At 35.4% G+C, this 12,707-nt stretch overlaps 5 protein-coding genes across 6 annotated transcripts; 4 read left to right on the forward strand and 1 right to left on the reverse strand.

Annotated features, from left to right (window-relative positions):
* Positions 1 to 75: 75 nt before the first annotated feature.
* Positions 76 to 1,582, reverse strand: LOC105313812 (sugar transporter SWEET1-like). Its single transcript, XM_020000137.1, has 4 exons — positions 1,460 to 1,582; positions 1,291 to 1,368; positions 766 to 889; positions 76 to 288 (listed from the first exon to the last, which is right to left on the reverse strand). Exons 1-4 carry the CDS (start codon positions 1,543 to 1,545, stop codon positions 76 to 78), a joined length of 501 nt encoding a protein of 166 aa, XP_019855696.1. The 5' UTR covers positions 1,546 to 1,582.
* A 76-nt stretch (positions 1,583 to 1,658) lies between these two features.
* LOC100631706 (interleukin-1 receptor-associated kinase 4-like) lies at positions 1,659 to 3,478 on the forward strand. The gene is made up of 9 exons (XM_020000150.1): positions 1,659 to 1,705; positions 1,778 to 1,991; positions 2,149 to 2,213; positions 2,263 to 2,380; positions 2,521 to 2,666; positions 2,728 to 2,926; positions 2,979 to 3,047; positions 3,102 to 3,263; positions 3,312 to 3,478. Exons 1-9 carry the CDS (start codon positions 1,701 to 1,703, stop codon positions 3,390 to 3,392), a joined length of 1,059 nt encoding a protein of 352 aa, XP_019855709.1. The 5' UTR covers positions 1,659 to 1,700; the 3' UTR covers positions 3,393 to 3,478.
* Positions 3,479 to 4,003: 525 nt separating this feature from the next.
* LOC100631831 (probable serine/threonine-protein kinase PBL26) lies at positions 4,004 to 5,918 on the forward strand. 2 transcript variants are annotated; one of them, XM_003388710.2, is made up of 8 exons: positions 4,004 to 4,245; positions 4,341 to 4,405; positions 4,544 to 4,661; positions 4,934 to 5,079; positions 5,124 to 5,319; positions 5,372 to 5,440; positions 5,487 to 5,648; positions 5,735 to 5,918. In XM_003388710.2, the coding sequence occupies exons 1-8, from the start codon at positions 4,030 to 4,032 to the stop codon at positions 5,810 to 5,812; spliced, it is 1,050 nt and encodes a 349-aa protein (XP_003388758.1). In that variant the 5' UTR covers positions 4,004 to 4,029; the 3' UTR covers positions 5,813 to 5,918. The 2 variants fall into 2 exon arrangements, with proteins under 2 accessions (XP_003388758.1, XP_019855710.1); XM_020000151.1 differs by having other exon boundaries at positions 4,156 to 4,245; positions 4,489 to 4,661.
* Positions 5,919 to 5,977: 59 nt separating this feature from the next.
* On the forward strand, positions 5,978 to 10,154 carry LOC100631957 (protein spinster homolog 1-like). Its single transcript, XM_003388711.2, has 8 exons — positions 5,978 to 6,794; positions 7,087 to 7,186; positions 7,478 to 7,662; positions 8,095 to 8,312; positions 8,372 to 8,423; positions 8,827 to 8,952; positions 9,215 to 9,301; positions 9,918 to 10,154. The coding sequence occupies exons 1-8, from the start codon at positions 6,018 to 6,020 to the stop codon at positions 10,140 to 10,142; spliced, it is 1,770 nt and encodes a 589-aa protein (XP_003388759.1). The 5' UTR covers positions 5,978 to 6,017; the 3' UTR covers positions 10,143 to 10,154.
* Positions 10,155 to 10,290: 136 nt separating this feature from the next.
* LOC105313813 (WSCD family member CG9164-like) lies at positions 10,291 to 12,668 on the forward strand. Its single transcript, XM_011407544.2, has 3 exons — positions 10,291 to 11,144; positions 11,766 to 11,985; positions 12,384 to 12,668. Exons 1-3 carry the CDS (start codon positions 10,379 to 10,381, stop codon positions 12,541 to 12,543), a joined length of 1,146 nt encoding a protein of 381 aa, XP_011405846.2. The 5' UTR covers positions 10,291 to 10,378; the 3' UTR covers positions 12,544 to 12,668.
* Positions 12,669 to 12,707: the final 39 nt, after the last annotated feature.

Raw genomic sequence — 12,707 nt, forward strand, 5'->3', positions numbered from 1 at the left:
AAATAGTCCACACTTTTGATTAAAAATTGACAATACACTGGCCTAACATCATATTGTAGTCCAGCTNTGATTCACTCACTCTCTTTCTTTCTCATAAATATTATTATAGATGCTTTCATTAGTTCTTACCATTGATGCTAGTGGAGCAGCAAAGAATGCAATAGTGACAGCATTGCATATGAATCCAAGGGCCACTACAACTTGTAGGAGTTGGGGTAGATTAAGAACTGTCACATATATAAATAAAACACTCACAACAGCAACGAGGCCATTTCTACCAGGGACAGACTAAAGGGGAAGAAACAGCATCAATATTAAATGATTCTTATACACAGTAGCATAGAAACAAGATACTGTATACACCATATATTTTGCAGAGATTAAATTTCGAGGTTTTCACGTTTTGGAAAAATTTGCAAAATTAAAATCCGCAAAATAGCATGCTGATTGTATATATGTGTGGTAATTACATTAAAATCTCAAAAAAATTTTTGTTCACAAACACAAAAATGCAGCCAAATCGCGAAATTTCCTACCCGCAAAATATATAGTGTATACGGTATAATATATTGCTAGAAAGAGTAGTACTAATATATTTTACATGTATGTTAGGTTTATTTTTGTAGTCAAAGGTGCATGTTGAGTATAAATTTTTTTGCAAAGATTTCTATACTTGATATTTTGATATTTTTGATATTTGCAGCATTTTTAGATGATTTATATAAATTGGAAAGAGAAACAGAAATGATTTATAGTCTTCCTTACTTTATCATTAGTGAATAGGTAGAATATGATGAAATATATTGACTGAAGGACTGAACCAATGAAATTAACAAACATCATCGGATTATCATTCACTACAATACCATAGAGCAACCACAGGGAGGACCTGAAAAGAAGAAATTATTATTACAAATTTACAAAGTACCTTGAAGCCACTTATTTTTAAGTAGACAAAATTAATATTTGCAATTTGTTAATAGTATTGATTTAACGTGTATTAATTTTTTATGATTTTGCTCATTTTTTCAATTAATAACTATTAATAAACGTAAATTATTAATAAATGTGAGTACTAATTTTGCAATTTTAGAGCCACTTGCAAAAATTAGTACTCGCAAATAGTGGCCTTAAGGTATTATAAATAATTCTGATCTCATATGTACTATTATTGCAAAATCTTTTATTTTATTTTACTTTCTTTTTAAAATACAACCTAATGGTCTAAATAATTATCAGACCATTTTAAAGTACTAAATTAAATTAAATAAAAGAGAATTCATGGCTTACATAAGAGCTCCAGCAAGAAATGGCAAATAGCTACGAGTCCCAACACTTTTCTCTGAAATTATACACCAACAGGTCCATCTATAAATGGGTGTGTGCATCATTACTATAATAAATATATTTTATTTTAAAGTTTTTATTTATCACTTTGTTAGCTAGCAGGAGAACTTACATCCCAGTTGAAGAGAGGCAAATGGTAAAGGTAGCTGATATGAAACCAACCACGTCAGGATCCAGCCAAAGCGTCATTAGATTCATACTCTTTTTGTTTGAAGTTATTGTAGAGATAATGAATAAAAGAATATTAATTCTCCGCCTACTAATTAGCCATACTCATTAAATATTCATATTAAAATATTCTAACCACCGCCTATCTAATTAATTATTCATACCAGGGCTTTTCCCCAGTAAAAATGAGGTATAATGTGCTGTGATCTTAGTCATCTTGCTTACTCTTTTTCCTCTTTCCGTCTCTCTTACTAACCCTTAGCATGTCCTCCACTAACAGAGGCCGTCAACCGGTACACCAAGGAACTGAACGTGGTAACGTTTCTTGCCTGCATTTCGACTATGAAGGAGTCAAAGTAGCTACAAAAGGATTTAATAAGAGCAATAAATTGGGTGAAGGTGGGTTTGGTCCTGTATTTAGAGGAGAACTACTTTCTACTGATGTAGCTATTAAAGTACTGCGTAGGACAAAACCAGTGAGTTTGAGCTTGACCTTAAGCTCAATTGATTATTTATTTGATAGCCACAATTGATTTCAATGTCTATTGTGTTTTGTAAATTGCAATTATAGAAGCATCTTTGGATTGCAATTAGTGCTAATTTTAACCTACACACCTTTTTTACTATTAATAGGGCGATAAAGGAGCATCTGATTTAGCCGATGAGCAGTTTGATGCTGAAATCCAAATACTTTCAAAGTAATTATTGAAAATATTCATCAATTTTAATGTACTCTATGTCTTTCAGGTTTCGTCATCCAAATCTTGTGACATTACTTGGTTATTCAAATGATCCTGGTTTACCAAGGTGTCTCATTTATGAGTTTATGGTCAATGGAACGTTAGAAGATGCACTGGATTTTGGAGTAATTTTAATGCACACATACCACTATGGTCTAAACATTAACATTATGGTATATTATGATATGGTTTAAACATATTGAGAATGATCATTAATTCATTTTAGTATTTTAATTGTTGAATAATTTGTCATAAATTTTTACAGGTTGACAGGAGTAAAGTAGAAGGATCAGAAACTATTGGTCTACCATGGATGGTTAGAATATCAATAGCAATCGATACAGCAAGAGGTCTAAGGTATCTTCATGAAGCTATTAAAGAATCACCATTAGTTCACAGAGACATAAAAAGGTTAGTATACCTTGTTAGTATTTGAGCATTTGACTTCTGATTTACATGTATGTACATGTAGTGCTAATGTTCTATTGGATTTATCGTTCCGTGCAAAAGTTGGAGACTTTGGTCTAGTGAGAGCTATAGGCCATCAGCCTGCAAGTCATGGCATTCGTCAAAGTCAAACCGCTAGAATAGTTGGAACATCAGGTTATATTGCACCTGAATACTACAGAGGAGTCATCACTACTAAACTGGATACTTATGCTTTTGGAGTAGTGAGTAGTTATAGCAAGTACATTCTATTGCAGATAATTTATATGCATGTAGGTATTACTAGAAATACTAACTGGTTTACCAAGTTATGATCCTAAAAGAAATCAAGAGTATTCAGATTTGGTAAAAGAGAGGAAAGATCTAACTTAGACCGCTGGTGTGCATCTTGTTTTATAGGTTACTTTCATTGAAACGATGACAAGAAGAAAAGACTTTCTTCTGGTACAATATGTGGATGGTCTTGCTGGCGATTGGCCTAGCCGCTCTTTCTTTAAATTATTCAGCATTGCCCAAAGGTGCCTGACAGAAAGTCATTTTGACAGACCTGGAATGAATGAGGTAATAATTAATACACTGCATTGTAAATAAATGGATTTTATTTTAAAGATTTATGTTCTACTGGAGGAGCTGTCTTTATTAAGTGGTCAGTTATTTGCAGAAGAAAACAAAACAAAAAAGAAAACCTAATTTTTAATTATATTAATTTTATGTCTGATATTACATTACCATTCCTGTTTGTTGGCAACAGAGACACTAACTTCATTCATGCTTCATGATAGCCCTGCACGTTTTAGGCTAGATACTTTTAAAAACACAAATACTGCAGTTTTTAAAGGACAGTTAATAATAATAATAATAATAATAATAATAATAACTTTACAAGGTGGGACAAAGGGAGTAAAAGAAATGAGTTAGACAAAATATATAGGACCTTGATGGTCTCAGTGAACATAATCAAAGAGCCTAAATAAAAACAGTTAAAAATGTTCCAGATTTGGTGGTAAAGGGTTGCAAGAGCACCGACAGCAGGGACACAAAAAATGGTAGGAACAAGGGACATTACTGTCAAATGAAGATAAAAATTGCGGTTGGAAACTCTTCTTGTGCATCTGGATACTTCATTGCAGTTTGGACAGGACAGGAGTGTCAGTATTAGACTTATAGATTTAGAGTGATGATGGCAGCAGCAGGATTTAGGCTAGATTTGCATTTAACCATTATTTCAGGTGTTGAATAGTAGTTTTGATTAAATGTAATGTACAATGTAAAGAAGACCACACTCAAGTCAAGCCACACCTGCTACTTCTAGCCTTCAGGATAAAATATGTCCACCAGGGGGATGAGTCGACGAACTGTACGTGGTGACATAGATATTGGTGGTAATGTCTCCTGCCTGCACTTTGACTATGAAGCATTAAAGATAGCAACGAAAGACTTTGGACGTGACTGTAAGCTAGGAGAGGGTGGATTTGGTCCTGTATTCAAAGTGTCAATGCTCTTTACTGATGTAGCCATTAAAGTACTGCGTAGAACAAAACCAGTGAGTGTTTTTCACGAGGTTTTTCAGTGTTTTAGTGAATAGTTAATTGAAAGGCAGGGTTTACTGTGTAGTGTATCTGTTTTAACACCATATAGGGTGATAAAGAAGCATCTGATTTAGTCGATGAGCAGTTTGACGCTGAAATCCAAATACTTTCCAAGTAATCATAAATTTACTCCCACGTTTTCATACTTTTACTTGTATGTGATTATTGATTCTTCTGTTCTGGTCTTCATAATTCAGTATTGCATGGTGGCTTAACAAGAACAGCTTTTGACATTGTGCCTATGTTTTCCAGGTTTCGTCATCCTAATCTTGTCACGTTACTTGGTTATTCTAACAAACCTGGTTTACCAAGGTGTCTCATTCATGAGTTTATGGCTAATGGAAGTTTAGAAGATGCACTGGATTTTGGAGTAATTTTTCTATTCACACTTAAGCTCAAACTCAACATGCATTGAATATGAATTTAACTTTAAAGGCCCCATACACTAGGCAACATGTTGCTAGCAACATTTGTAGTTAATTTGATCTTGCAAGCAACATGTTGCCAGAAATAGAACAGCTTTCTATTTCTGGCAACATGTTGGTTACAAGATCAAAGTAACCACAAATGTTGCCAGCAACATGTTGCCTAGTGTATGCCTGGCTTTAATGCATCATTGTGATAATATTATGTCTCATATAGCTTGACCGGAGTAATGTACTGCAATCGCCAACTATTGGCCTACCATGGATGGTTAGGATATCAATAGCTTTGGATGCAGCAAGAGGCCTATGCTACCTTCATGAAGCTATTGCAGAGATAGCAGTAGTTCATAGAAACATTAAAAGGTTAGTAATTTTACTTGCATGTCATTGATATTATTTATGTATAGTGCTAGTGTACTTTTGGATTCATCATTTCATGTAAAAATTGGAGGTTTTGGTCTGGTAAGAGCTATAGGTGATCCTTCCAAGAGTGACATTCGTCAAAGTCAAACTGCCAGGATAGTTGGAACATCAGGTTATATTGCACCTGAATATTACAGAGGAGTCATCACTACTAAACTGGATACTTATTCTTTTGGAGTAGTGAGTAGTTATAGCAAGTATATTCTATTGCAGATTATTAATCTACATGTAGGTATTACTAGAAATACTAACTGGTTTACCAGGTTATGATCCTAACAAAGGTCAAGAATATTCAGATTTGGTAAGAGAGGCCCAAAGCTATCATGAAAATTTATGTTGTGCTTTAGGTTGCATACATAGAAGTAAAGAAAAGCGATCCTAATTTTAGCTTCATACAAATCTCTGACGATTTTGCTGGCGATTGGCCTACTCGCTCATTTTTAAAACTGTTCACAATTGCTGAAAAATGTCTGACAGAAAAAATGACACTGAGGCCTAAAATGAGCGAGGTATATAACTCAATGAAGTCACATTACAAATAATTATGAAATTAATAATAATTATTATATTTTAATTATTATTTTAATTATTACAGGTATATCTTTTACTTGAAGATCTTTCTGTGATGAGCAGTAAATTATTTGCAGAACAAAAACCCGGCAAAAAGCTTTAAAATTTTATCATATCCTTGTACCACTATCATTATGTATTTTCTGTGTGTTGGCAATTGAGCACTGATTTTCCATTGTTGTCTTTTATAATTATTTTTGTGTCAACAATAATAATAATAATAATTTCTGCAATAATGGGTGTGGCTCAAAATTTGATTAGCCACGCCCTTCACAAGCCAGCGCTGCAGCAACAGTGCAACAATTTAAATGGCTGCCGAAAAGGAGCCTGATCTAATTGAAGAGACAGAGGAGGAAGAGGAAATTTGCAATGAACCTCTAGTACTGCAGAACAACGGCCACGACCCCCCACTCACGGAAGAGAAGGTTTCTCTGCTTGACAGCAGAAGCTTTACAGCTAGCTTTAGGAAAGAGAGTGACACACCTGTTCCTCAAATAGGAAGGGAAGATGATCAAACCGAATATGATGACGACAATGACGATGATGATGACAAGTCTCTATTACCAGAAAAATACTCTCGCCTCTCTTTCCTAGACTGTATTGGTCTAAGAGCATTCGTGGCTTCTTATCGCTCCACTAACCCACAAAAGAGAATCACACCATTTGCCATTGTCCTCCTACTGGTCCTCCTCTTGTTATATGTCCTTAATCAAGCTGATAGACTAGTATTAGCCGTCCTCATACCATCCGGTCTTCGTTGCAATGACGATGATAATAATTCCACTTCTGATTCAACCAGTCACTGTCCAGCACCACCTGCTAGTAATGCAAGTGTTAACTCCACAGCATTAAACAGTGACTGTATTTCGTTTGGTGATACAGAGCAAGGTCTATTAACTGGACCTGCTTTTGTTGTAGTCTACGTTATTACTGGCCTGCCTCTCGCTTATCTGGCTGATACAAGGTCACGCCCACTTGTTTTATTGGTAGGCGTTGGTTTCTGGTCTGTGATGGTGTTTTTGACTGGTTTTGTGAAGCAGTTCTGGCAGCTCCTGGTGTTGAGAATAATGTTAGGCATTGGAGAGGTAAGGACTTTATGTATCTTGAGTGGAATCAAATCACGTTTTTATGTTATGCATCAATTTTGAGCTGATTCCGGTTAACATTGATTAGCTGATTGATTTAAAATTTTGGCTCTTAATGATTTGCTGTATTTATTGAGTTGTTTTGAAGTTAAGATGTGCCCATGATAGCCAAACTAAATATAAGATATTGCCAGGTTTCACTTTCAATCTAAACAATGTAAACAAAGAATCGATCTCTATTTTTACAATTTATTATTATTTTTGTTTTATTATTTCTTTTTTTTCTTCAAAGGCTTCCTTCAATCCAGTGGCTTATTCTTTAATGGCTGATTTCTTTCCGGTTCGTAACAGAGCATCAGTCTTCTCTTTTTACAACTATGGAGTGTACTTTGGTAAGAATTAACTGAGACAAAAAAAGAGGAGAGAGAGAGATTGTATAAAATTATTTTTAAATTGAATTTAACAATAATACATGTAACTAAATAATACATGTACATGTACATGTATTACATGTACCTTCCAAGAGTAGATGTATTGCATGTATCTAATGCATTTTAACCATAATAAAGCAGCTATAGTAATAGTTTTAATTTTTATACACATAATTGTTCACATACCAACATTTTTCATTGATTGTAGCTATAAAATGAAATTAATCCATTTGTTTCTTTCTTTCTTCTAAGGTGGTGCTTTTGGTTGGATGTCTGGTGCCATTACAGGAGTCTTAGACTGGAGATGGACATTCAGAATACTTGGTATAGTAGGAATGGGAATGCTACCACTAGCAATGATGGCTTTATGGGAACCAAAGAGGATCAGAGAAAAGAGGAAGAAGAGACTCAGAGGAAAGTCTTATTACACTGTTTGGGTAAGAACAGATACAAGTAGTGAACAATGAACTGCTAAATTAAAATACATATTCTGCTAAAATACATGTACATGTACATGTATAGGGACTATGATTGATTGCTCTTGTACTGCACAGAATTCTTGTGTCAATTTTTATTAATTATATATTGGCCAAAAACCATCATAAACAGCAGGCTATGTAACTGCAGTATAACTTTTACTAATTTTAAATGAATCCTACTTCATGCTACCCCAATGTGTACATGTAGCTAAAATTGATAGTGGAAAAAAGGAACTAAAAACCCAATAATTATACATCTACTCTTCTCATGGTTGAATAATCAACACTATGAGATACAGTAATTGTTACGTATTGTCAACACAGTAATTGTTAGGTACAGTATCAGTGAGATATACAGTAATTGTTTTATTTTTATTATTATGTTTTCAGGAAACATTCAAGTACTTGATAAGATGTCCTCCATACATATTACTAATAATTGCTGGATCAGTGAGAAACATACCAGGCTATGCATTAGGGTACTGGCTACCAACCTATTACTCAAGAGTGTTTCAAGTTGGATCACACGACTATGGGCCCAAGGTCGGGCTTGTTGTTCTCTTTGGTGGAGGATTGGGCTGTTTTTTGGGTGGAGCTTTATCTGACTGGTTAGTTGTATGATTAATATTATTAATTATAACTGATTAATGTTTGTTTAATTGTGAAGGTTATCAAGACATAGGCAGGGAGCCAAGGCTTATGTGATTGCTGTTAGTCAGGTAACTATGGATAGCATTAGCTGCATGCCTGTATTAAGGTCATTCTATACCAGGCTATTCTATTGCTTGCAACCTGTGATGTTGTAAGCAATGCTTTGCCTAGAATAGAACAGCTTTCTATTCTAGGCAATAGTGTTGACTGAAGATCAAAGTAACCACAGTTTGCCTCCAATAGTATTGCCTGGTGTATAGTGGCCTTTACATGTACATGTACATTTTTGATTTTTATCCTTTTCCACCTCTTTCTCTCTTCCATCACTTCACATCCCTTCTCTCTCTCTCTTTTCTTTCACTCTAATTCTCTCCTACCTTTTTCTCTCCTCTTTTAATATATCTTTTTTTCTCTCTCCCCCCTCCTACTCTTTCTTTTTCTTTTTTCTCTCTCTTCCTTTCTCTCTCTCAGGTGCTAGCAGCTCCAGCCATTATTGGTGTCCTAATGGTGGACTCACCCACCACCTCTTATGGTTTATTATTCATTGCCTATGTGACAGCTGAGACATGGCTCGGACCAGCAGCTGCTTTAGTTCAAGTAAATAACACGAATAAAGAAATCATTATAATACCTCCATACATCATGTAGTGTGACAAAAGCAGTTCAATTGCAATGAGTATTTTTCATTAACTTTATATTGTATGGCCCAATGACTTCTTTGTGTGTGTGTATACATGTAATGTACACTCAATGATGTGATAAGTACATGTACATGTATACTGGTATGTGTGTGGTTGTTTGTATAGTGCTAATGTTACTGATACCTTTACTGTTTTGTTTGTTGTTTTTGGTTCTGTAGGATATCACTCTGCCTGGGATGAGAGCCCAAGCCTCTGCTGTGTACATTGGTGTAATCTCAATAGTGGCCAGCATTGGACCAGTACTGGTAGGAGGAGAGAGAGGGAGAGAGGGAGGGAGGGAGAGAAGAGAGAGAGAGAATGAATAGCAGATAAGAATACATAAAGGAGGAGTGAGTAATGAAGAAGTCCCTATGTATAGACTACATCTACTGTATGTGGGTACAATGTTATGACTTCCTTGTTGCCATAAGATAGTGTTATTTAATCAACGACCTACATATACTGCTAATATAATCAATAATTGTTGATAAAGATACGTGTGCAGATAATCCCAGCGTCTTCTAATTGTGATAGTTATTCTAGCACTTAAAGCTAACTGCTAAGCCCTCTACCGTAGGCTCAAATCATGTGTTATAGTTTCAGTATCGCCTTATTGGAGATTTACACATGATGCATGCATGCATGCATAAGAAGAATTAGATGTAGCCACACACATACTCATGCCACTACCTGGCGATATAACTACAACTTGCAATCATACATGTACATGTACATGTACATAATTGGCAAGAGGTACATATTGGCTGTATACACGTACATGTACCAACTATTGAAACAATGGTACATAATAACTGGTGTTGATCAATATTTACTAATAAAGCACAAATACATTTATTTATGCCTTCATACCATCCCTTGTAGGTTCCTCTGTTTTCTGATCATGTCCCTGCCTTTTCTGACTGTCTTGGTTTACGTTATGCTCTCCTTTGCACTGTTCCTACCTTTTACTTCATCTCTGCTTTGATTTTCGGCTCACTTGGTCTAGTAATGAAGTACTGGGCACAGAAACATAAGAACAAATCTGGTAGCTATGCTATTTTTACCGACGCCATTGCTACTAGCAACGAGAATGGGAAGGCCACCTAGCAACTATTTTCCGTATGAATAATAATAGCAATAATGATCTATTTGTATTTTTTTATAATTTTTGATTGTGCACAGGTATTTTTATATAATTTTTGTTGAATTTTGTATCCTATTCTTCTTGTAATTATTTTTTTATTAAAATAAATTTTAATTTTAGCAACAAAGGTCAGTGAAGTCACGCCTCCAGTGATGGGTAACAGAACCAGTCCTGTCTTTATTATTCTCTATGCTCTTCAATGGTTCTGAAGCGAGGGATGGCTCTTTTGAGACGAACAAGGCGTAAAGGAATAGTCCTACTCGCCATCATATGTATATCCTCCTCCACACTCCTCAGGATATTCATACAAGGCGAACGCATGTACAACCAGTATTACCAGGAGTCTTCCCAAGTAATTCGAAGCGGTCCTGCGGCCCAGGACTTGGATCTACAGCTTCTACCAAAGACCCTACCAACTAATAACTCGAGAACGGAGTCCTTGTACTCGTCGCTTTATCCCTGCAATTCGAAGCACTGCTTGGACCGCTTGTCCACCGAGGACTTTGCCCTGTACAATAAGTGTACCAATAGCGCTGCTAAAAGAGGGCCGGTGTTAAGCTTCGGTTGTCACTTCATTAACGGCTCCAGAAGGAGCCCGGTTGCCCTAGTCTCCTTCCCTGGTAGTGGTAATACATGGGTACGTGGTCTACTGGAGCTAGCTACCAGCATATGCACTGGGTCTATTTATTGCGACCGCGAGCTGAGAGCAAAAGACTTCACCGGTGAAGGCCTGTACAGTGGCTCTGCCCTAGTTGTGAAGACCCATCGGTATAACATATACTTTGGTTCAAGGGTCCGTCGCCAGAAACCGTTGTTCTCCAGTGCTGTGTTTTTAGTACGAGATCCATTTGATGCTCTTGTCTCTGAGCGAAACAGGGAAGTGTCTAAAATGAAAAATGTGTCTGTTTTTTATCAAGTGAATGGCTCCAGCAGTCACATAGGTGTTGTGGAAGAGGATAGCTTTGGTAAGAGCGGGAGGAAGAGGGAAGAGGAAATAACTCAAAAGTGTAGATACTTTATGTAACTGATGATGTAGCTTAGAATGGAATGCAAGATAGAGGAATGTCTAGTGTGTGAAGTGTATTTCAAATATTGCTGTTAAAGTATTTATTGACCATCAAAGCCTAAACTAACAAGTTAATCGGGTTTTGCCTTTAATTTCTGACAATAATACTTGTGATAATAAGAATGTTATAATCTAATTTTTGGTCACATTACAAACAGACTGAGCCTTTTATTTATGTCTGTGGTTCAAGTCTTCTTTTGACTCTTACCTCACATCTTTCATTGACTGAATATTCTCTAGTAACACATTATAAGTCACTGCATACTGCACTGCTGATAGTATCACTGCTGCCAACTAGCTACAACAAGGATAGTCTGTAGTACCTTGTTTATTGTTTGCAGTGTAATCCTATTGAGGGTACAATTTCAATAGCAGTCCTCATAGCTCCAAAAAATAATGTATAACCAGTTGCTTTTTAGCTGTAAAAGTATTAGATTTTTAATTGTAACTAATTATTAGATTTTAAATTTTAATGTCACTGTCTTTGTAATAATAATATTATCGTAATTATTATTTTTAGGTGAGAATAAGGAATGGGATCGCTTTGTGAACATCAAGATTAACTGGTGGAGCAAGCTAATACAGTATTGGGTGGTGAATTCCAGTGTACCAGTACTAGTGGTAAAGTTTGAGGACCTGAAACAAGATCCTGTACAAGAGGTAAAGAGGATACTGGACTTCATTAATTATCATCAACTAACTGTTGAGGAACTGAGCCTTAAGATGAAAGATGGATTCAAGTAAGGGAGAGGGGAGAGAGAAGTTTAATGAGATGGCTTCAAAATATTTTTAGTGTGACTGGAAGTACTGAAAGAGAATAAAACCAAATTCTATTACCATATAGCGGGTTATATTTTGTCTGGAAAAATGTTTGTTCTAAGCAGGATTAAAAAAATTTTGTTTGTTTTATTTTTATTCTGAGCAGCCATTTTGGACACGTGGTATTAAAGAAACACCTTTTTTGTTTGGAAAATGTTTGTTTCACAGGAGATGAGAACGAAAAGACTAAAATTAAACTCTGACCGCTATATGATATTGTATTAAACCATTAACTTCCAGTTATAAAAATTTAAGCTCATCTTTAAGAAGTATATATAACTATTTTTATTTTATTTTCTGTTTGTTTTTATTTTCGTAGCAAATATCGGAGGCCAAAGCAGAAAAAAAGGATAAAACATTTTACTAAAAAGCAAATAGAGACAATCAATCATCACATACAGCTAGTTGTGTCTCAGCTACGGATTAAGAACAAGTACAGAAACAACATACTCTCACATTACATAAGACTAGCCGACTAGCATCACTCTCCATTTCAAATATATTACATTAATATATTATTGTAAAGCATCATCATCATCATTATTCATTATTATAATTATACTTATCTATTGTTAGAAATTTGATACAATTATGGTGTTCAAATTAATTGTCAAAGCTATAGCTTGCTTGATGTCCAGGTCTA

The sequence above is a fragment of the Amphimedon queenslandica genome, unplaced genomic scaffold, assembly GCF_000090795.2.
Source record: "Amphimedon queenslandica unplaced genomic scaffold, v1.1 AMPQUscaffold_13212, whole genome shotgun sequence".
NCBI lineage: Eukaryota > Metazoa > Porifera > Demospongiae > Haplosclerida > Niphatidae > Amphimedon > Amphimedon queenslandica.